Source organism: Trichomycterus rosablanca, chromosome 9, assembly GCF_030014385.1.
Source record: "Trichomycterus rosablanca isolate fTriRos1 chromosome 9, fTriRos1.hap1, whole genome shotgun sequence".
Classification (NCBI taxonomy): Eukaryota; Metazoa; Chordata; class Actinopteri; order Siluriformes; family Trichomycteridae; genus Trichomycterus; species Trichomycterus rosablanca.
This window is the reverse complement of record NC_085996.1, coordinates 25,201,512-25,227,032: the sequence shown is the minus strand read 5'-3', so window position 1 is coordinate 25,227,032 and position 25,521 is coordinate 25,201,512. Positions and strand designations below refer to the sequence as shown.

The following is a 25,521-nucleotide window of genomic DNA, read 5'->3' as shown; positions in this document are numbered from 1 at the left end:
TCAGTATGTCTATTGTTAAAGACTCATCACTGCTGTCTTCTGTTTCCTGTTGTGGGAGGATTTTAAAGAGAGTAAAGGCTGTTGTCCATTTTTATAAAACTGCTTCCAAGTTTCCCTGTGATGAGCACAATGGGTCTATTATAAAACAGAATGTCATGCATGCATACTTAATCCGTTCCTCCACCTTCCCGGTTACTGTTAATGACTACCAGTACACATCCTGGAACACACTTCTGCATCCTGATTGTCGTTTTTTCCCCCCTTCTTCCATGTCTCAGATGTTTTCTTCCATACTTGGATTGGACTAATCTGTTTAAAACATGGCTTTGATATGCAGAGACAGAAAGATGGTACATATAGAAACAGGGCTCTAGACTAACGTTTTGCACTGGTTGCACTGGTGCACCTAACTTTTTTTCTTAGGTGCACCAGCACAAAAGTTAGGTGCACCCAAATTTTCGACCGCATCGCATTTAACACCGCAGTTTTACAGGTTCACTTTTTTTTTTTTTTTTTTTTTTTTTTTTTTTTTTTTTTTTTTTTAATCACTGTCCATACAGGCAATATTGACTTGGAAATAACTAACAATATGGTCAACATGGCCTCGTCTGATGATCTGTTTGCTGCTGCCTGCCGCTGAAAGGCAGTGGGGAGAGGGGACACTTGGGCAGTGCATTTATCGCGGCATGTAATGTGTTTTATAGATGCATTGGGCTTTTTCAGCCTTTCAATTCGAAATGTATTAGAACCAGTCACAAATATACTATTGCCGGCCACTGTCTTCTTTACAGTTAATTATAGTATTACAGACTAATTATAGCACACTTATAAAAATTATAAAAATAATAGAGCAAATGTGTATGTATGTGTGTATATCTATTTATATGTGTGTGTATATTTAACATTATATGTATATGTTTGTGTGTGTGTTAGAGTGTAATCTTAAATGCAGTGCATTATATTATCGGCTTTACTGAATCTTTTACACAGATTCCCAAAATCGCTTGCGGTGCACTCACTGTGTATTTTGACATGTATTGTAATATATTTTGGTCTTTTAGTTATTTTTATATTTTACTTAACGAAAATATTGTCGTGTTTTTACTTTCACTATCGCGGCACTTTACCGCTAGCATTAGCCCCTTGCTACTGTAGAGGGTCGGCTCACCTAGCCGCTGTCCGGTGGGGATGCTGCGGGTCTTTTGCTGTGCGGTGGTGGAGGTGTGGGAATAAAGGCACACGACAGGGTAGACTCACTTTAACTGTTTAGTCAGGACTTAAGTGAGCGTTACAACACTTTACACCGCCGAGCTCCAGAACCCGAACTTCCATTCTGGAACATCCGGCGAGTCTCATATACAAAACTAAACTAACTGCAGAACATCCGAACGCACGTGTATAAACCTGGTGCTGCATTCTGATTGGCTGAGCTGAATGTCGCTCACATCACAGCTACAATATTGTCCCGCCCTTCACTATCTCTGATTGGTTTAGACCATGATATTGGCCTAATGTGTGTCGTTTTTTTACTCCCTCGGACGCCTGGTCGCACCGGTGCGACCTGAGATTTTTTTTAGTCGCACCATTGAGAAATTAGGTCGCATGTGCGCACTCTAGAGCCCTGAGAAACAATGAAAATAATTACTGGCTGTAGAGACAGAATGATAAATGAGATGAATTTAGATGAAGCAGATAATTTATTATGTGATATATTTTTATTTTTTTTGGGGGGGGGGGGGGGGGGGGGGGCAGAATTGCTAGGTGACTAACTGCAATAACTTGCTGCAGGGCTTTATCATTACATAATTCCCTTTGACCTATAATGCTAGTAACTAATACACCACTTCTTTTTTTTTAAATTATTAGTCATTCGTGGGCTGAGTGTATTGGTTTGCCGATCTGCTGTGGTGTTTAAAATGTGTAGTTGTTAAAAATGACTTGAGTGAGTAGTCGCCATGTGATATTTTTCCCTTTTTCATCCGATCCTGTCCTGTCCAGTTGGCAGAGGTTGTGATTGCAGCAGGCTAAATGAACCCTGCTTTAGCCCTTGTCCTTCCTCCCTACAGCCAGTTGTGTGTCTTTGTAGGCACCTGGCCGGTAGATAGCATAGCTGGGATTTGAACATTAGAATTTTAGCTAGTGCGTTAGATTGCTGCGCCACATGAGTTTTATGAGTTTTTACATTTTTTACAAAGCCCTGGCGAGTTTCCATTTCCACAGATTCCATTTTAGCAGTCGCTTATACCATTTTGTGATATTATGGTGCACTACGCAATAGTTCTAAGTTGGTGCTCAGGTGGCACAGCGGTAAAGCATGCTAGCACACCAGAGCTGACATTTCTAACTTGTCATTTCTAATCTCAGCTCTGTTATCCGGCAGTCTGGGCGCCTACATGAACAATGTTTGGCTGTTGTTCATACAGGGTGGGAGGACGGATGGAGATTCCTCATAACTGATTCAATTACGACCTCTGCTGGCTAATTGATGGCACCTGCACAGAGACGAGGGATAATGCGTTGATCAGGGTGTGGCTGTCCGTACACAAAGCTGATCGGCATATGAATGCAGTCGGCTAGTGCACACATGTCGTGTCAGTCTCGACTCTCCTCAACCAGGGTGGAGATCAACATCAGTGGAGAGGAAGAATAATGTAATTGGATATGCTAAAGTCGGGAGAAAATGCATAAGCAAAATTTAAAAAAAATTTGTTCTAAGTCGACTAGACACAACTGATTGAGTCTAGTATTATGATTACCGTTACTATGATTAATACACATACTGTATATATATAGGCTAATGCTGAAGCTTAATGCAAGGCATCTCCAGCTTGACACAATAGGCTTAGACTCCTCCTTAGACCACTTTAGAGACTAAACTATCTGCACAAACAAACTATGGTCTTATAACTTTTGGTACAGTGAACAGTTAACCAAGTTTATTCCAGTTATGATCTCTGTCAGGCAGTTGTAGCCTAGCGGTTAAGGTACTGGACTAGTAATCGAAAGGTCACTGGTTCAAGCCCCATCACTGCCAGGTTGCCACTGTTGGGCCCCTGAGCAAGGCCCTTAACTCTCAATTGCTTAGACAATATACTGTCACAGTATTGTAAGTCGCTTTGGATAAAAACCATCTGCTAAATGCTGAAAATGTAAATGCACTACCAGACACTGACATGATATGGCATTAATGAGGCTCTTAGCTCACAGTCTTTAAATCATATGACAAACACTTTTCTCTTGGGTCAATTTGGAGCCTTTAATATGACACTACACAATGGAATGTCTGGCTTGTGTGCAAAGCTTGTTGTGATTGTTTTTCATCAGATTATTTAGATAAACTGGAACTTTCTTGAGAATGAGCTAAAAGATATTGGTTTACAATCTAGAGCTGCAGTGCATCCAAAGAAAAGTGTTCACAGTTTTTCCTTACGGTAATCCAATAAGAAAGACGAAATGATAACGTCTAACCAAACTTTAGCTAATTCTAATAAAAACAACCTTTTTTTATATTGGCCCGCACATCATATACACAAAATACACAAAACGTAACCTGGAGTCTACTCTCTAAGTCTGGGTGCAGTTAGAGAGTTATGTGAGGATGCTAAACCCCTAAATGACTCTTGATCATTTGTACATCCAATCTCCCAATAGCGTGTATTTAATCACAGTAGCACAAGTAAAGCACCACAAAAAAAAGATAAAGTGGAGTAAATGTGAACCAGATGTTCCTTACCAAATCTCTGTGGTCTCAAAGTACAAACAGATCCTGACAAAACAAATACTGTGCTGACAGTATCAGCATGCCAGCTTCAGTATATAAACGTGTTTATTATATTACAAGTGCTAGTCATGTTGCTATAGACTACATTTATAGTGCAAAATTGATTTTGCCTGATATAATACTGTGTAGAGCCGTGTTATGGATACGTCTTTATCAGCTTAGCATTCCTAAATTTCATGGTGAGTGCCTTCAAGTCCATCAACTGGGTTTTTGATTGAAGTTGGTGCTCTGACAAGGTCACTAAAGGACATGCCCTTTTCTATTCCTCCAATAAAATATTGCCACTGCTTCACTGTAGGCATGGTGTGCTTTGGGTTTCGTTTATGTAAGTCTATATTTGTGTTTGTGTTTGTTTCAGTCAAAAAAGCTCAAGTTTGCTCTTACCCAACCATAAAGCCTTTTGCCACATGGCATCAGTGTGGCACATTTTGAAAAGACATTTTTTTCTTGTCTGTTGAGCTTATGAGATTGTCACGTGCACAGACCGATTTCAGGTGTAAAGACCTTCTTGGTAGTTTCTCTAATCAATATCCTTCAGGCTTGGCTATTCGGTTTGGACTGGCCTGATGTAGGCAAGGTGTTGGTGGTGCCATACACTTTCCACTTAATAATACTTTGTCTGTTTAATGTGTCATAAGATGGTTGCCATTAGACCCTTTTTTCCCAATTTTCCTGCCAATCTAGTCATGTCCGATTACCCGATTGCATTACGCTGCCTCTCTATCGATGCTGAGTTCCACTCCTGATTGAGGAGAGCAAAACTGACACACGCCCCCTCCGACATGTCTGTAGTAGCCGACTGCATCTTTTTCACCCACACGAGATGAGTTTATATGTGGATTAGCTTTGTGTACGGAGAGCCACACCCTGATCAACGTATTATTTCTCGACTCTGTGCAGGCGCAATCGATCAGCCAGCAGAGGTCGTAATTGCATTAGTTATGAGGTCCTGGCTAAGGCTGCCACCCTGTATGAACAAAAGCCAATCGTTGTTCGTGTAGCCGCTCAGCCTGTCGGATGGCAGAGCTGAGTTTCGAACCGATGTGTTTAAAATGTCAGCTCTGGTGTGCTAGCATGTTTTACTTAACAATACTTTACGAAAGCTGCATTAGGAGTACATTTCAAAGTTATATAACTATATATAAACTACCAAAAAAACTAAAATTAGAGCTTGTTGTTTGTTTACCTAAACTAATATGTTCAACTTCTAGGGGCTGTCAATAGTGGTTAGCATTAGACCCTTTTCATCATCTCTGTGTCTTGGGTGTTGTTATTTTTGGGTGGTGAACATGTTTTACTCTTTGAGCCAATGACCCAAGTCACACAAGGCTGAAAGCACTTTGTAAGTAGGAAAAATGAACTAGGTTATTGGGTGCTTTACATGCCTTCCTAAAAAGAAAACTGGAAAAATAAATGACTAATAAAACATGTGACATTTTGTCATGGCAGTTAAAGCATTATTTTTTATTGCACCAAAATGGGATTTTACACCCTACCAGCTGACACCTGCCCTATTATTTAGATATACATTTACACGAAGTTGGTAATTGATCAGCATTTTATACTCATACAGGTCATTTTTAGATATGACCTTGAAAGTCATTTGTAAAATTTCCTTCAAAGTGCTTGCTTGAAAAGCTTGACTAAGGCCCTACCTAATTCACAGCTGTGACAATCACATCACGGACCGTGAAATGAGCCGTTTTCCATTATATGCAATTTGCTGTGAAATTCAAAGGTTGTGTTTAACATTTTTTTATTCACGTAACATTCAAGTGCCACAGGTTTACTGGTTAATTTGAGGCGGTCTTAGGATTTTAAACTTTATAAAGTAAGAAATAAACTGTACATAGACAAATTATCGGGAGCATAAGACTTTACTGGCTTGTTCTGTTGAGGTGCAGTACAGACTACAGAGAGATGATCACATGTGTGAAGAACACTTTCATGGAACCCCCAAAGGGACAAAATGCACTCAGTATGTAAACACACACTAGATTGCCAAAAGTATTCACTCACCCATCCAAATCATTAAATTCAGGTGTTCCAATCACTTCCATGGCCACAGGTGTATAAAACCAAGCACCTAGGCATGCAGACTGCTTCTACAACATTAGTGAAAGAATGGATCGCTCTCAGGAGCTCAGTGAATTCCAGCGTGGTACCGTGATAGGATGCCACCTGTGCAACAAGTCCAGTCGTGAAATTTCCTCGCTGCTAAATATTCCACAGTCAACTGTCAGTGGTATTATAACAAAGTGGAAGTGGTTGGGAACGACAGCAACTCAGCCACGAAGTGGTAGGCCACGTAAAATGACAGAGCGGGTCAGCGGATGCTGAGGCGCATAGTGCGCAGAGGTCGCCAACTTTCTGCAGAGTCAATCACGACAGACCTCCAAACTTCATGTGGCCTTCAGATTAGATCAAGAACAGTGTGTAGAGAGCTTCATGGAATGGGTTTCCATGGCCAAGCAGCTGCATCCAAGCCTTACATAACCAAGCGCAATACAAAGCGTCGGATGCAGTGGTGTAAAGCACGCCGCCACTGGACTCTAGAGCAGTGGAGACATGTTCTCTGGAGTGACGAATCACGCTTCTCTGTCTGGCAATCCGATGGATGAGTCTGGGTTTGGCGGTTAACAGGAGAACGGTACCTGTCTGACTGCATTGTGCCAAGTGTAAAGTTTGGTGGAGGGGGGATTATGGTGTGGGATTGTTTTTCAGGAGTTGGGCTCCGTGCCTTAGTTCCAGTGAAAGGAACTCTTAATGCTTCAGCATACCAATAGATTTTGGACAATTTCATGCTCCCAACTTTGTGGGAACAGTTTGGGGATGGTCCCTTCTCGTTCCAACATGACTGCACACCAGTGCACGAAGCAAGGTCCATAAAGACATGGATGAGCGAGTTTGGTGTGGAAGAACTTGACTGGCCTGCACAGAGTCCTGAACTCAACCTGATAGAAAACCTTTGGGATGAATTAGAGTGGAGACAGGCCTTCTCATCCAACATCAGTGCCTGAACTCACAAATGCGCTTCTGGAAGAATGGTCAAAAATTCCCATAAACACACTCCTAAACCTTGTTGAAGCTGTTATAGCTCCAAAGGGTGAGCCGACATCATATTAAACCCTATGGATTAAGAATGGGACGTCACTCAAGTTCATATGCGTGTGAAGGCAGACGAGCGAATACTTTTGGCAATATAGTGTATATCAGACATTGTCAGAACACTACACCACAGAAAAGTCTGTTACTTTAGCAATCTTATGGCAGTTCAGTTAGCAATTGGTCCAACCAATTTTGTGGATGCAGGGTGTGTCAAAACATGGACGAAAATTTTCAACTAGTAATTAAACCATGCTATAAATTTTCGCCTCCATTTATTCTATAGTTCAATTTATCATTATGTAATGAAATGTGGCACAAAATTTCTAAATTCATTTTCTAAATTAAAGTTTTTTAAATCTAATTTCTCAAAAACGAGCTCTTTTAAATTAAGCACATTTTGCCATGAATTTAGTTGGACCCTAAGCTTGACGTTAAATGGGATTTGTTTGTTTTTTCCCCCACAGCGGAACCTACTGGAGGAAGACTCTGATGAAGAGGAAGACTTCTTCTTGTAAGTTCAACTTACAGTTTCACAATGCTTTAAGAACCTACTATTTAGCTTCTCATCCTCAATTCCTTAGAATAACGTTCTTTCTTAGGCTTTGATTATTGAATCAAATTTTTAAATGCTTTATTATTGTTTGATTACAGACGAGGACCGACTGGACCCAGGTTTGGCGGTCAGAATGACAAAATCAGACAGTAAGTTGTACCAATTAAATGTGCACAATGTTTGTGATTATCTATCTTGTAAAACCAGATGGTGTGTTCAATGTGCCAGAACTGTGTTCCTGCAACGTGTACACAAATAGCTTGTTGATATGAGAACTTTCTGAAGCGATTCATTGGTCCCTTATTCTGCACGTGGCTTAAAGCCTGGTCCTGGTGACCTTGCATAACTCGAATAGAGCTCTAACACACACATGCTACTTCAGTGATGACACATTATTGGCAGACTTGCGCGGCTTGTATTCACATTGATGGTAAGAAACAAAAGGTGAAAATTGTTGGGTCTGAAGGGTGGATCAGGGGATTTTAAACACCCTTTTAGTTTTACCCATGACCCGAGTGGTATGCACCTTGTTTTGGTTTACAACCATGTCTGTTCCACTTGTTTTTGCCAAGGGACTGGTATGGTTCAGCCCAATAAACCTTGTTTCAAGTTATGTAACACAGCATGAACCATTTTAACCAGAGTGTGCCACCACTCTTTGCGCAACCACTGTTTTTGTGTCTTTGAGTGGTTTGCCAGCGTAATGGAGCGAGAAGTACAACTGTGGGTGGCATGATTTGCCCATTTACTGCAGATGGTTGACATGCTCTGTGGGCTTTCAGGTAAACTGTGGCTTCTGCACAGGTGTAAGACACAGACGTTGTAGCTAATTCCTAGAAACCTGAATGTGTATTTTTTTGTAGTCATTTATCATTTAAGCTTCACTTGTAAATGAAAAAATTGTACTTGCGTATGCCGAAATCAGGAACACATTGTTTCCTTTCAGTGCTAGCATGATGAAACCTTGGATCCTAAATGTTTTTGTGTAAATCTACCCAGAGCATAAGGACACCCCATCTAATTAGTTGGTTTGAGTATTACATCCAAACCTCTACCCTGCAACTTTACTAGAAAAACACTGGCAGTGGAAGTCATACCAAAAACCTCACTGTGGCATTATCCTTTTGTGTCACCTTTCCAGCTAGTAGGTTCCTCAAAATTCATCTAGAGCTGCCCTGTTCAACTGTAAGTGCAGCCATAAAACTCTAAGAATGGGTTTGCAAAGTGATAAAATGGTTACCAAAATGTGGACTTCGGCTGCAACACTTACAACCAGGGTCCATGCTGCCTCTGCCAGCAACATCAGCAGCAACCGCGTTTTTACTTGTAATTGGCATTCTATGGCTGATCGGCTATTCTTAGGTCTCGTGCATTGCCAGTTGTTAAATGGGAAGGTGTAAAGCACACCACTTTTGAACTATAGAGCATACTATAGAGTATTCGCTAAAGTAGCAAATCACACTCACCATCTTGCAGTCTGATAAATATATTTGTGGTTGGTGGGTGCCAAGAGAACACTACCTGTTTAAATAGTAAGTGGCTACTGTAATGTTAAATGGAAAATGTTGCATTTGGTTCAAAGTAACTTGACGTTTTCAGCTTATAATCATTAGGATCATAATTAGCAACCAGATGGTACTACTCAAATTTCACAACAAAAGTTAATCAGTGGGAAGTGTGACTAGCTCTATAAAAGTAGAACTTTTGACTGGAGAAAGATGGGTGGCTATGAGAGTTTCCTTTCTTGCAAAAAAAAACCCTAGGAGAATGGTAGCAAAACAGCATCTGAAGCAATCATACCATTTCACAATACCATTTATTGAACATGGACTGATGAGACGGTGGTGGCCAATATAGTGACCATGGGTGTTTTTTTTTTTTTTTTTGGCCAACATAGTGCTGTGCTTAATGACAGAACACATTACTACAAACACCTCAACTGTCAAAGTGATGGTGGGTTTATTAGGAAGCTTTAAACAACGATGAACTTGACAAATGTGATGCCATCTGTCCAGCAGGCGAAATTGATTCATGCAACAGGACAGTGATCCTAAGCGCACCAGCAAAATGACTTTTGAATGTCTAAAGAAGAAAAAAGAAATCAAGTTGTTCATATGGCTAATGTCCATACCTGAATCTCATTGTTTTTCCCATGACTCTATGCTATACTGCAAAAACTGACTTGTAAAATACTCTGCTCTTTTGTCTCTGTCAGTGTGCAGTCACAAGTTGATGAAGTGATCGATGTGATGCAGGAGAACATCTCAAAGGTGATAGAACGGGGAGAGCGCCTGGAAGACCTGCAGGATAAATCTGGTGAGACTCTTATTCTTCTGCCACATGGAGTACAGTGGACCCTTGACTTACGAATTTAATTGGTTCTGAAGGGCTGTTCTTCAGTCAAAATGTTCGTTAGTTAAACCTATTTTTCCCATAAGAAATAATGTAATAATGTAATCCGTGCCAGACCTCCCAAACCACCCCCTTACCTAACCTTTCTAATGTCTTAAATGGTCTTTTTTGTTATAAATACAAGTATATTTCCCTTAAATCTTAAATTATAGAATAGACATTCCTGTAATAAACAATAATAAACAACAATACACAGTACAGTACGTGTGCTGTACCACACACCATAATACATTTCCGTCTTTTTTTATAAAATGTATCTACCAGAAACAACAATAACACTCATATTTCTCTATTATTTTCTTCTTTATTTCAACAGTGTTGTATTTTGTAGGTGTAATTGCACGAAAGAAAGTACTTTACTCAGCCGAATTCCTTCTTCTCTCTCACTCACTGTCCCCGCTGTCTGATACACAGTGACAGCTACTGGCAGGAGTAATTATACAACACAACAAATGTAATAGATTTTTACATTTTCTCAGCACTGCGCTTCCTCTGCACATTTTTTGGGGACATTTTAATATTGAATTTTACAAAATATAAAGAAAACATCAGAAAACATTCGCTCACTGAAAACATCAGAAAACATTCGCTCACTGTATATATATATATATACATATATATATATATATATATATACATATATATATATATATATATATATATATATATATATATATATATATATATATATATATATATATATATATATATATATATATATATATATATATATATATATACAGGTCCTTCTCAAAAAATTAGCATATTGTGATAAAGTTCATTATTTTCCATAATGTAATGATAAAAAATAAACTTTCATATATTTTAGATTCATTGCACACCAACTGAAATATTTCAGGTCTTTTATTGTTTTAATACTGATGATTTTGGCATACAGCTCATGAAAACCCAAAATTCCTATCTCAAAAAATTAGCATATCATGAAAAGGTTCTCTAAACGAGCTATTAACCTAATCATCTGAATCAACGAATTAACTCTAAACACCTGCAAAAGATTCCTGAGGCTTTTAAAAACTCCCAGCCTGGTTCATTACTCAAAACTGCAATCATGGGTAAGACTGCCGACCTGACTGCTTTCCAGAAGGCCATCATTGACACCCTCAAGCAAGAGGGTAAGACACAGAAAGAAATTTCTGAACGAATAGGCTGTTCCCAGAGTGCTGTATCAAGGCACCTCAGTGGGAAGTCTGTGGGAAGGAAAAAGTGTGGCAGAAAACGCTGCACAACGAGAAGAGGTGACCGGACCCTGAGGAAGATTGTGGAGAAGGGCCGATTCCAGACCTTGGGGGACCTGCGGAAGCAGTGGACTGAGTCTGGAGTAGAAACATCCAGAGCCACCGTGCACAGGCGTGTGCAGGAAATGGGCTACAGGTGCCGCATTCCCCAGGTCAAGCCACTTTTGAACCAGAAACAGCGGCAGAAGCGCCTGACCTGGGCTACAGAGAAGCAGCACTGGACTGTTGCTCAGTGGTCCAAAGTACTGTTTTCGGAAATCAAGGTGCCAGAGTCTGGAGGAAGACTGGGGAGAAGGAAATGCCTAAATGCCTGAAGTCCAGTGTCAAGTACCCACAGTCAGTGATGGTCTGGGGTGCCATGTCAGCTGCTGGTGTTGGTCCACTGTGTTTTATCAAGGGCAGGGTCAATGCCGCTAGCTATCAGGAGATTTTGGAGCACTTCATGCTTCCATCTGCTGAAAAGCTTTATGGAGATGAAGATTTCATTTTTCAGCACGACCTGGCACCTGCTCACAGTGCCAAAACCACTGGTGAATGGTTTACTGACCATGGTATTACTGTGCTCAATTGGCCTGCCAACTCTCCTGACCTGAACCCCATAGAGAATCTGTGGGATATTGTGAAGAGAAAGTTGAGAGACACAAGACCCAACACTCTGGATGAGCTTAAGGCCGCTATCGAAGCATCCTGGGCCTCCATAACACCTCAGCAGTGCCACAGGCTGATTGCCTCCATGCCACGCCGCATTGAAGCAGTCATTTCTGCAAAAGGATTCCCGACCAAGTATTGAGTGCATAACTGAACATAATTATTTGAAGGTTGACTTTTTTTGTATTAAAAACACTTTTCTTTTATTGGTCGGATGAAATATGCTAATTTTTTGAGATAGGAATTTTGGGTTTTCATGAGCTGTATGCCAAAATCATCAGTATTAAAACAATAAAAGACCTGAAATATTTCAGTTGGTGTGCAATGAATCTAAAATATATGAAAGTTTAATTTTTATCATTACATTATGGAAAATAATGAACTTTATCACAATATGCTAATTTTTTGAGAAGGACCTGTATATATATATATATATATATATATATATATATATATATATATAGAGAGAGAGAGAGAGAGAGAGAGAGAGAGAGAGAGAGAGAGAGAGAGAGAGAGAGAGAGAGAGAGAGAGAGAGAGAGACGGTCGGAGTAAACTTGTTCGTGTTTCACGAATTTCTGTTCGTAATCCCAAATTTGTTCGTACGTTAAGTTGAAAAAGATCGTTCGTAACCCGAAATGTTCGTATGGTAAATCGTTCGTAACTCAAGAGTTCACTGTATATAAAAGCATGATTGCATACCCCAGCAATGTTGATACTAATTGGGGTTACTAACCAGGATACACACACACACAGTCATTAATGCAGAAGTCCCTCCTTCACATTGCTATAGCCATTTTCAGACATGATCCATCCATTAATTATCAATCTTCTGATTTCGACAGATGTTTTACAGAGTTGACATTTAATAGATCAGATCTGATCTGCAGGAGATAAAACCCAGGCAGCTTTAGGACCAGAAACAAACATCTTTGTTGGTTATGTGTTAGTCCAACCATCCTCTTCAAAAGCAGTGCAGTAGTTTTCCAGACAGTGGTATGTGTTAACATTAAGGTAATTGAACCCACTCTCAGATCTGTATATAGGGAAGTGTTTCCCCATTATGGTCTTCTAGGACTGCAAGCTGGTCCAAGTTTTTGTTCTATTTCAGCTACCAACAGACCAGCCCTTAATATCAGCTAACAACACTGGGAGAGAAGGCAAAGATTTATGGACCTGGAAACAAACAGTGCGTCACTCTAAGCATAGACTGCGTAACTCATTTAATAGTACCTTTGGTTTGCAATCCAGACTTTGTGAACTTTATTGTTGAAAGGAACTGTTGTATTTGATGAAAAAGGAGCCAGTGTGTGGAAAGCTGTTAGATTCTCAGAAGAGCAGGCAATAGGGATGTACTACACTAATACTGGCTGTATCAAATCTGTATCAGATTCAAAAAAATATGTTTTCAGTCCGTCCACTGTCCTATATTCTGCTTTATGATATGGCGAAGGTTCATCAGTTCACAAGGTTATATCGAACACAGTCATGGGCAATTTAGTGTCTCCAATTCACCTCACTTGCATGTCTTGGACTGTGGGAGGAAACCGGAGCACCCGGAGTAAATCCACGCAGACACGGGGAGAACATGCAAACTCCACACAGAAAGGACCCGGACCGCCCCACCTGGGGATCGAACCCAGGATCTTCTTGCTGTGAGGTGACAGTGCTACCCACCGTGCCACCGTGCCACCCTCCTTTTAGTGCTAAAATGATGAAACCTAGGATCCTAAATGTGTATGTATATATGTACCTAAAACACCACTACCCTGCAATCTCACTAGACAAACATTCACTGTTCCATCTAGTAGGTGTGAAAAGCTGTTAGATTCTCAGAAGAGCAGGCAATAGGGATGTACTACACTAATACTGGCTGTATCAAATCTGTATCAGATTCTAAAAAATATGTTTTCAGTCCGTCCGTATTTTCTGCTTTAATTGCTTTTGATGTTAGTTATAAGTCACAGTAATCTTACTGAAAATCTAAATGTAGCTTTGAACTGGTCATTTTAAATTGAAGCCACATGATATTGGCAGCAAAAATCCAGAATTATAAGATCCAAAATTTTTTGCATAGTAGTATAATAGTCAAAAATATGAGACAATTTTACAGGACCAGGTGCAAACACACTGAAAATGCTTAAATTATATTGGATAACTCTCTGTCCTTCTTACCTACTTCCAAAATGATGTGAACATCAGAATGAAATCAATGGTATGCTATGACTGGTTATGTTAAATAGGACAAAGTGCCAAATTTCCACCATATTCACCCCTCTGTGGAATGAAAGATTTTCTCTTAAAGATTTCTTTTCTTTTTTTTATCTTTCCACAAACTATTCGGAAAATAGTCTTCAGAGAATTATTAAAGCTGGAGAATAAAATTGGTTGTCTTATTTAGCTACTTGACAGTATTATATTATTTGCCATTTTCCTTGAATATGTCAATCCCTGAATATAAGCTATTCCTGAAATAAAAAAGACATTATTAAACCAAAAATCTATAGCGAAAACTAATATATACATGGCAAATAAAAGTGTGCCAACACTCCTCCACATCAATGTAAAAGACTCCCAAGAAAACGAGGGGCGGCTCAGAGGGTAGCACTATTGCCTCACAGCAAGAAGGTCCTGGGTTCGATCTCCATGCGGGGTGGTCCGGGTCCTTTCTGTGTGGAGTTTGCATGTTTTCCCCATGTCCGCGTGGGTTTCCCCCGGGAGCTTCGGTTTCCTCTCACAGTCCAAAGACATGCAACCAGGTTAATTGGAGATTCGAAATTGTCCATGACTGTGTTTGACATTAAACTTGTGAACTGATGAATCTTGTGTAATGAGTAACTACCGTTTCTGTCATGAATGTAGCCAAATTGTGTAAAACATGACGTTAAAATCCTAATAAATAAATATGTCTTATTAGCTACTTGACAGTATTATATTATTTGCCCTTTTCTTTGAATATGTCAATCCCTAAATATGAAAGCCATCCCTAAAATAAAAAAGACCTTATTAAGCAAAATATCTATAGCGAAAACTAATATATAGCACTAATGGGTAGCACTGTTGCCTCACAGCAAGAAGGTCCTGGGTTCGATCTCCATGTAGGGTGGTCCAGGTCCTTTTCTGTGCGGAGTTTGCATGTTCTCCCATGTCTGCATGGGTTTCCTCCGGGAGCTCCGGTTTCCTCTTACAGTCCAAAGACATGCAAGTGAGGTGAATTGGAGATACAAAATTGTCCATGACTGTTTTTGTCATGAATGTAACCAAAGTGTGTAAAACATGATGTAAAAATCCTATATAATAAATAATAATAAATAAATATGGCAAACGTTTGTTTGCAGCTGTTACTGACAAGGGTGGCACAACCTGTTATGTTTAGGGGGCAATTACTTTTTCCACATTGGTGATATAAAAATGATAATTTAAAGCTGTATTTTGTATTTACTTGTGTTGTCTTTATCTTATATTAAATTAGTTGGAAAGTCTGGGAAGTTTGATTATGAAAGAGTAACAAAAATAAAAGAATCAGTTGAGGTGCAAATACTCTTTCTCAGCACTGTAGCAGTACCAGTCCTGAGAGAGTTTAAAGCTATTGAATAACTTGCCAAATGTCATGTGTTTCTATCATTAGATGATAAACGTCACTGTTAATGCCAAACTAGTGATAGTGACAAAAGCAGTAGCTCAACACCCTACTGCTCTTTAGGCTGCTATAGGTCATGCCAGAATCAGTGATCACCCTACAGATCTCCTGACCAAAGTACTATTGTTTTTGTTATTAAAGCATCATTAGTCAAACCATGTAATCACAGTTGAAAACTAACAAAAACAACATTTCCCATTCAGTACAATTCCGTGCCAGTATGTTGCCTTTGGGAAATTTGTCAAGGTTCTTTCTGCTCCTGCACTCAGTAATGTCCCGACATCGTCTCTTGAAGTTAAACATTGTTATTGCAATCACTGCTAGCTTGTTAACGAAGGTTAAGATGAATCCCAGATAAAGAAAGAGAGCCAAATCGGCAGCCTGGAGCGCTCTGCTTTCCCAGCAGGCCAGTGAATGTCAACAAGCGTCTTCTGGAAGCAAGCAGGGCCAATATAGTGGCAAAGTGGAAAAAGAGCTCAAAGTCTTCATTCTTTCAGACTCTAAACTGTCTGTTCTACAGCTTGTCTATAGTGGATATGCTATTGTTTGCTTAGATTTTTATTGCATCAAAATATAGAGAAGCCAATGTTTTGTTTTTGTTGTAAAGTTGTTTATAGTATATTTTAAAAGCAGCTTATCTATGACAGTTTTTTTTTTTAAAGATATTGCACTGCTTACTGTCCCACATTCTTAAATTTCAATGTCCAATCCCATTTTAAAAATGTAGCCTTCATAACAAATTTCAATCTAAATATTGAATTGTTTCTCATGATTCACTGGAATCATTGAGCTACTATATTTAATTTAATTTAATTTATTTATTTATTAGGATTTTAACGTCATGTTTTACACACTTTGGTTATATTCATGGCAGAAGTGGTAATTACTTGTTACACAAGATTCATCAGTTCACAAGTTAAATGTCAAACACAGTCATGGACAATTTTGAATCTCCAAATGATCTCACTTGCATGTCTTTGGACTGTGGGAGGAAACCAGAGCTCCCATAGCAGACATAGGGAGAACATGCTAACTCCACACAGAAAGGATTTATTAATGTGTGCTTCCCAGACTTTTTGGCCTAATAAGGCCTGATATAAAACATTTTGTCTAAATTAACGGATCCCCTTGAATACATACAGTCCTTAATTTTTTTTTAATTTATGTCTTTAAACCACTGCTGACTCACATTTGTCAAAAGCATCTAGATGACCCCCACGACTTCTGGGATAACATTTGTGGACTGGGCCGCTCAGGTGGCGCAGCGGTAAAGTACGCTAGCTCACCAGAGTTGGGGTTTCGAATACATCGTATCGAATCTCAGCTCTGCCTTTCCGACTAGGCTGGGCGGCTGCATGAACAACGACTGGCTGTTGTTCAGGGTTAGAGGGTAAGAAAGTCGGATCATAGGTCCTCATAACTGGTGCGACTGCACAGGGCTGAGGAATAATGCTGATGGGGGTGTGGCCCTCCGTGCACAGTGCCCGTCAAGTGTATGAACTCGACTCGTGCAGTCGCACCAGTTATGAGGACCTATGATCCGACTTTCTCGGAGGGGGCGCAAGTCAGTTGAGAGGCGTCCTCAGTCAGGGGTGAAGGGTCAAATCAGTATAGAGGACGCATTCAGGGTAATTAGACACGACTAGACTGGGGGATAAAAATTGGGGGGAAAAAGAGGGAAAAAAAAAAACATTTGTGGACTGATAAGTCAAAGCTGGAGCTATTGGAAAAACATTGGTCTCGCCACATTTGATGTACAGCAAGAGCCACATTCCCTAACAAGAACGTCATATGAACAGTCAAACACGGTGGTGGTAGTGTGATGGTATGCAGCTGCTTTGCTTCTGCAGGACCTGATCGACTTTTTATAAATGGTGGAACCATGAATTCTGATTTTTGTCAGAAAATCCTGAAGAAGCGTCTCTGCCTTTAGTTTGTTGCCTAATACTGAAACACTGGGTTACGCAGCAGGACAATGATGTAAAGTTTGGCCACTCTAAAACCTTAATTTTGTTTCTTTTGAGCTACTCAGCTATTCAAAGTCCTAACTTGAATTCCATTGCGATGCTGTGGTAAAATGATCATGCTCGAAAAACCCTTCAGTGTAGCCGAATTAAAACCATTCTGCAAAGAAGAGTGGACCAAAATTCCTCCACAGTAAAAGACTCCTTGCAAATTATGGCAAACGTTTGATTGTGTGATAGATTTTAGATAAATCTTCATCTTCAATTAATGGAATGTCCATTTATCATTTATAACATTATGACCACCTCCTTGTTTCTACACTCACTGTCCATTTTATCAGCTCCACTTACCACGTAGAAGCAATTTGTAGTTCTACAATTACTGATTGTAGTCCATCTGTTTCTCTAAATACTTTTTAGCCTGCTTTCACCCTGTTCTTCAATGGTCTTCCCCCCCGGACCACTACAGAGTAGGTATTATGACACTGACATGGTGACACTGACGTGGTGGTGTGTTAGAGTGTGTTGTGCTGGTATTAGTGGATAAGACACAGCAGCGCTGATGGAGTTCTTAAACACCTCCCTGTCACTGCTGGACTGAGAATAGTCCATCAACCAAAAATATCCAGCCAACAGTGCCCCTTGGGCAGCGTCCTGTGACCACTGATGAAGGTCTAGAAGATAACCAACTCAAACAGCAGCAATAGATGACCGATCGTCTCTGACTTTACATCTACAAGGTGGACCAACTAGGTAGGAGTGTCTAATAGAATGGACAGTGAGTGGACACGGTATTTAAAAACTCCAGCAGCACTGCTGTGTCTGATCCACTCATACCAGCACAACACACACTAACACATCACCACCATGTCAGTGTCACTGCAGGGCTGAGAATGATCCACCATCTTAATAATACCTGCTCTGTGGTGGTCCTGTGGGGGTCCTGACCATCGAAGAACAGGGTGAAAGCAGACTAAAAAGGTATGTGGAGAAACAGATGGACTACAGTCAGTAATTGTAGAATTATGCATATATACTACTTTTTTTTTGTAGAACTATGTATAAATACTACATTTTATAAAAAATTTATATAAATAAAACAAATTTCCTCAGACACAAAACAACTTAAAAAAAAAAAACTTTAATCCCAAAACCTTGTTTTCATAAAATAAAAGGATCTTGTTTGAGATGTGTATTTCATAATTGTATTTTACATGGATAACGATCCATTGTTTTGGTGTTTACATCATCTACCTCTTTTCTTTTATGTAATTACCAGAGAGCCTGTCAGACAATGCATCTGCATTCAGCAGTCGGGCCAAACAGCTACACAGGAGGATGTGGTGGAAAGACATGAAGGTAAGTCTCTCACTATCCCAGAACCACCTGGGAATGACATTTGTACTATGGATGGGGTACATTAATTAGAAGGGGGCATTGGTTAAGGTACTGGCCTAGTAATCTGAAGCTTGCCTAGACTTTACATAGCTTTGACCTCAATCCTATCCATCTGTTTTGGGAATAATAAAAAAAATGCAGACTGCTGACCAGGTCTGTATTGCTGGATGCATCATGGATATGGACATAGGGGCAGTGGTAGCTTAGTGGTTAGGGTATTGGACTAGTAATCAGAAGGTTGCTGGTCCAGTCCCCACTATCATCAAGTTGTCACTTTGATTGCTTGAATTGTATTGTATTTTAAGTTGCTTTAGATTTAAAAAAAGGCTGAATGCCACAAATGTGAATGTAATGTTAAAGGTGTATCCACTTACTTGGCTTTAAAATATATACAAACCCCATTCCTGAAAAAGTTGGGACATTTTGTAAAAGAGTTTATGATTTTTTTTAATTCTCCTGAATCTTTATTTCACTGGTAAACGTGGAAAAAAAGACTTCTAATGTTTTCACTGATCAATTTCATTCTTTTTTGTAAATAGAAACACATTTAGAATTTGATGCCAGCTACACACCACAACAGGTGGTAACAGAAAATCATGACATGACATGTTTACAAACTACAATGACGCTGATCAGTGAAAAGACTGGAAATTGTTTCTTTCTACTTTGTCAGTTAAATAAGGATTCAAAAGAAGAAAACAAGTCACAGATTCTTCTCAACTTTTCTGAAAATGGGGTTTGTAGATTAACCAATACTATATTTAAAATGCACTGTTTTCCCCCATGAAACAGCATTTGTTTTCAGAATGATGTGGTTTTTATATGAACATAATCTGAACGTACATAAATATGAACCTTCTCTTTTCCTCAGATGAAGATGATTGTGGCGTTAGTGGTAGTCATACTGCTACTCATTATAATCAGTAAGTATAAATCTGATCTTGATTAGTTGCCAATCCTTAATTTATTAAATTTCGCAGATAATTTTAAATGCAGAAATATCTGGAGCTTAGAGCTCACTAGATGCTACTTAAACTTTGACTGGAACAGGAATTAATGGTCCGATATGGTCAAAATAGAGGTACATTTGGTTCGAAACTCGGTGTTGCCTCCGGTCGGCTGGGCGCCATCTAGCGGGCATAATTGGCAGTGCCTGCAGCAGATACTAATTGGCCACCGTATCTGCAGGGTGGGGGCGGGACTATGTGTGTGTGTGTAGGTCTTCATACACTGTGTAAGGACCCTGATTGGTGGAAGAGGCGCCTGTGCAGAAAGCAGGGGCGAGAAGAGGAGGGCTGTGCACGTGTCAGAAGAGGTGTGTACAGCGACGTGCTCTCCTCGGATGCAATGTGGTATCTCTGGTGGCAGCGGGAGACAATATTGAGTGTGCTAAATCGGGAAGAATATTTAAGAATTATTAAGTAGCTGGATATTTTTTTATATGGATTACACTGATAACTAAAAAGTTACATTTCCCCCAATTTTAATGTGAGAGCTGATTAACCACAAATAAAAATTTTCTTTCGTTATTAATTTTTTTTATTCTTTTTATTTTGACACATCTATCATGAATGCCAAAGTTTTTGGAGCTGCACTTATTAATGTCGTCTAATACCTCTAATATCTGTCTCTCTTTCTCTTTCTCACTTCAGTTCCAGTCATACTGAAGTATCACTAGTTCTCAGGTGGGAGGTAGGAGGCTTTAACTGTTCTTTTACCCTCCTCCTCCTCCCTTCCTGTCATTTCTCAGAATGTGAAACTGCTGGCCCCGTAATTCATCTAAAGCTTCAGGAGGATCGTCTTCATAAGAAAGCAGCAGAGTGCGTGTGTGTATGCACGTATGTATGAATGTGTTGGAATGTGTGTCTGAGTGAAAGTTTTATGGACCCTTCATTGATTGACAACAACAAGGTCAAGGTGATGGCACAGCATATCACTGTCACGGCGTAAAGTGAGGCGTCACGCACCAGTTTATTCACACGCACACAAACTCTGCTGGACACTCTGCTTTATTCAGAAACTTAAGTTATTTATATACTGTTGTCTAAAATATTTGCACATTCCAAAACCATCTGCATTCTGCATTAATATGAAGTGTTTTCCCACTTCTGGGAAGGCTTTCCAAAAGGTTTTTTGATCTATTTGCCCATTTAGTCAAAATAGTGTTTGTGATTTAAGCCACTGATATTGGATAAAAAAAGGCCTGGCTCGTAACTGACTTTCCAATTCAACCCAGAGTTCCTTTTCCCAAACTGACACCTAAACATAGTAACTAGCAGAGATGTCCACATACCTTCAGACTGATGATCGGTGTTAATATTTTTTGTGTTATTTTGTGTATTTATGACCAATCAGAGGCCAAAACCATTGTACCCATGCCTACCAGCAAGACTACGAAGCATATCCTTACAGGTTCACCCTTTACCTTGATTTTACCCTTGAAATCTTGATTTTACCCTTTTGCACTCTGTATGTAGTCTAATATTCTGTTTCAACATGTACAACTTTGTCTGGAGAAAAAAAGAGATGCTTTTAAATTTCAGCTGCTACTACCATTTTCAAGTTTCAAGTTGTTACGAAAGTCTTCAAAGCAAGGTTAAATGAGCACGGTTAATTGTGGTGAGTTTGATTTTTAGGTGTTCTAAAGGCACTTCAGTTAAAATCTATGTTTCCTTTTATTAACTGGTTTAATTCAGAAAGGTACCTTTGAGGGGCATGCTGGTTTTATGAACCTTTTTGCTGTAAAGCTATGCAAACTTGAATACTTATTTGACTTGTTTTATCGACCAGGGGCGAATTAAAATCTGTATAAAACCATACTGACTGGGATATGAACTCATCTGACACAAAATGCATTTACACCGATCAGCCATAACATTAAAACCACCTCCTTGTTTTATCAGCTCCACTTATCATATAGAAGCACTTTGTAGTTCTACAATTACTGACTGTAGTCCGTCTGTTTCTCTACATACTTTGTTAGCCCACCACAGAGCAGGTATTATTTATTTGGTGGGTCATTCTCAGCACTGCAGTAACAATGACATGGTGGTGGTGTGTTAGTGTGTTGTGCTGGTATAAGTGGATCAGACACAGCAGCGCTGCTGGAGTTTTTAAATACCGTGTCCACTCACTGTCCACTTTATTAGACACTCCTACCTACTTGGTCCACCTTGTAGATGTTAAGTCAAAGGTTATCGCTCATCTATTGCTGCTGTTTGAGTTGGTCATCTTCTAGACCTTCATCGGTGGTCACAGGACGCCACCCACGGGGGGCTGTTGGTTGGATATATTTTTGGTTGGTGGACTATTCTCAGTCCAGCAGTGACAGTGAGGTGTTTAAAAACTCCATCAGTGCTGCTGTGTCTTATCCACTCATACCAGCACAACACACACTAACACACCACCACCATGTCAGTGTCACTGCAGTGCTGAGAATAAACCACACCCAAAATATAAACTACTCTGTAGTGGTCCTGGGAGAGTCCTGACCATTGAAGAACAGGGTGAAAGCAGGCTAAAAAAGTATGTAGAGAAACAGATGGACTTCAGTCAGTAATTGTAGAACTACAAAGTGCTTCTATATGGTAAGTGGAGCTGATAAAATAGACAGTAAGTGTAGAAATAACGAGGTAGTTTTAATGTTATGGCTGATCGGTGTATCTAATCATCTAGATATAGTGTGAGCTTCCCAAAATTCTTTTGGAGTCCATGAGAGAAGCATTGCTTACTGCTCCTCCAAGTTTCGTCTATCACTGATGTGACCCCTAGCCACCCCAGTCTTGTGCATCTTTAAAGTAATTTATGGAATAGCACAGGCACAGGTTGCACCGTACATTGTTCCAAGTGCGACGATCTTTCTAAAAGTGAACTGCACAGGGTGCCAAACGAGGGCGACTGGCTTTATGTATTTTTGATAAAGCACTTGTTGGCTCTCACCCTCCCATGGTAGTTGGTAGCTGTTGTGTGATACGAGAGTACAAGAGTCGTGTGATGAGAGATACATTCCTTATAACTGAATCAATCTGGTTAAATGTGTAATCAAGTCTGTATAGCGTAGGTAAGTGATGGCATGGGCAACATCTGTAGAGACACCTGTACATTTGTATTGCTTCAATTACTATTATTTTGTATTTAATTTATACGTAAATATTTATTACCTACTGGAATTGCTTTGACGAACTGTGAACTACTTTTGTGTTTTGAAATAAATTGGCTGTAAAACTGAATATGTGTGGTCAGTGTGAATTGATCAATCTAGCAGACGCCGCGCAGTTTATCAGATGTTATCATTTACAGTACAGCCATTGTATTTCTAAATTAAACAATAACAAGGCGGGCGGCACGGTGGCTAAGTGGGTAGTACTGTCGCCTCACAGCAAGAAGGTCCTGGGTTCGATCCCAAGGTGGGGCGGTCCGGGTCCTCTCTGTGTGGAGTTTGCATGTTCTCCCCGTGTCTGCGTGGGTTTACTCCGGGTGCTCCGGTTTCCTCCCACAGTCCAAAAACATGCAAGTGAGGTGAGTTGGAGATACAAAATTGTGCAAGACTGTGCTTGATATAACCTTGTGAACTGATGAGTCTTGTGTAATGAGTAACTACCGTTCCTGTCATGAATGTAACCAAAGTGTAAAACATGACAATAACAAGGCAGGTGATAATATACTTTACAATTTGCACCATGCTGTTGTAGTAGACTACAAAATGGAATATGTTCCAGTACAAGACTTAGACATCAAACATGGACTACACAAAGTCTCTGATAAAAAAAATATATGCACTGTCGAGTCACATTATTATGACCATCAGTTAATATCCAGAGTAACCGCCGTGTGCAGCACGGGCAGCAGCTACACAGGCTGGGAGTGACTCAATAAGGTCCTGGTAGGTTGTCACAGGTGTCTGGAGCCATGCTGACTGCAGTGCATTCCACAGCTGCTGGAGGGTGTGTGGGGGAGGATCCATAGAGTGAACACGACGATCGAGGTGGTCCCACAGATGCTCAATTGGGTTCAAGTCTGGGGAATTTGGGGCCAGGGTAATAGTACTAGGAAGTCTTGGTTATGCTCTTCCAACCAATGTTGGACATTTCTAGCCATGTGACATGTCGCATTGTCTTGCTGGAAGATCCAGTCTGTCCCAGGGAAGACAATCGGCATGTGTGGGTGTACATGATCTGCAAGGATGCCCATATTGGTTAAGAGTGCCTAACACAACCTATATGCCCACCAAGCCGGCTCACGAAACGTGACTTCCTTCATGAGCTATGCGCTGCGTCTGTCAAAAGTAGGAAGTGGTCATAATAATGTGACTCGACAGTGTATATACACTGATCAGCCATAACATTAAAATCCTTGTTTCTACACTCACTGTTCATTTTATCAGCTCCACTTACCATAGAGAAGCACTTTGTAGTTCTACAATTACTGACTGTAGTCCATCTGTTTCTCTGCATGCTTTGTTAGCCCCCTTTCATGCTGTTCTTCAATGGTCAGGACTCTCCCACGACACCACAGAGCAGGTATTATTTGGGTGGTGGGTCATTCTCAGCACTGCAGTGACAATGACATGGTGGTGGTGTGTTGTGCTGGTATGAGTGGATCAGACACAGCAGCACTGCTGGAGTTTTTAAACCCCTCACTGTCACTGCTGGACTGAGAATAGTCCACCAACCAAAAATATCCAGCCAACAGCGCCCCGTAGGCAGCATCCTATGACCACTGATGAAGGTCTAGAAGATGACCAACTCAAACAGCAGCAATAGATGAGCGATCGTCTCTGACTTTATATCTACAAGGGGGACCAACTAGGTAGGAGTGTCTAATAGAGTGGGCGGTGAGTGGACACGGTATTTAAAAACTCCAGCAGCGCTGCTGTGTCTGATCCACTCATACCAGCACAATACACACTAACACACCACCACCATGTCAGTGTCACTGCAGTGCTGAGAATGATCCACCACCTAAATAATACCTGCTCTGTGGTGGTCCTGACCATTGAAGAACAGGGTGAAAGCAGGATAAAAAGGTATGTAGAGAAACAGATGGACTACAGTCAATAATTGTAGAACTACAAAGTGCTTCTATATGGTAAATGGAGCTGATAAAATGGACAGTGAGTGTAGAAACAAGGAGGTGGTTTTAATGTTATGGCTGATCGGTGTAGTGGGGTATTGGGGTTTCAGTGACAAATGTACAAAGAACAACATAGAACTTTGTACACCATTACTGTTGTCTTCACATTGTTTGATTGTGCTGTCATTTATGCAGTTTTTCCCTAAAAACACCCACAACACACCCACAAATCTGTCTGATTAATTTATAATCTAAACTAAGCACAGAAATACTTTATCTAAACTAAGTGCTCTGCTGCCTTAAATACTTCACCTAACCTTTCTTTCCTGGCATTTTTAAAGCCCTTTCTTTTGCTAAGTCCCTTGTCACTACTAAACCTGCTTTGATCTGAAGTCTGTCTTTCCCTGCCAGGTCTGTGTGCACGATTTTTCCTTTTAAAAGCTCTTCTTTTATTACATTTGCCCTTTCTCCCAGGTTGACCCCTTTAACTATGTTCTTCATGCCAGTGTTGTTTAGTGCGACTTACAAAAGTTTATTTAATACCTGATCACTAGAATCTATACACCAGTAGATGGTTTTCTTTAATGTATATTGAATGTACAAACCACATTTTCAGAAAAGTTGGATAAAAACAAGATTTGGAACTCAGCTTTAAATCTGAACTTGACATCCATACCTGTTACAAATTCAC

The 25,521-nt window shown here is 40.1% G+C and overlaps 1 protein-coding gene across 3 annotated transcripts in view; it reads left to right on the top strand.

Moving 5' to 3' along the window:
* Positions 1-22,302, top strand: part of vamp4 (vesicle-associated membrane protein 4) — a 28,008-nt gene extending 5,706 nt beyond the window's left edge. For 2 of the 3 annotated variants that reach the window (XM_063002149.1, XM_063002147.1), the window contains exons 3-8: positions 7,354-7,400; positions 7,541-7,591; positions 9,658-9,758; positions 18,640-18,719; positions 19,630-19,681; positions 19,838-20,231. In XM_063002149.1, the coding sequence (XP_062858219.1) occupies positions 7,354-7,400; positions 7,541-7,591; positions 9,658-9,758; positions 18,640-18,719; positions 19,630-19,681; positions 19,838-19,977 (471 nt within the window). In that variant the 3' untranslated portion in view covers positions 19,978-20,231. Of the gene's footprint in view, positions 1-7,353; positions 7,401-7,540; positions 7,592-9,657; positions 9,759-18,639; positions 18,720-19,629; positions 19,682-19,837; positions 20,232-20,410 lie in introns of those variants that run through there. The other variant, XM_063002150.1, reaches the window with a different exon arrangement.
* The last annotated feature ends 3,219 nt before the right edge of the window (positions 22,303-25,521 follow it).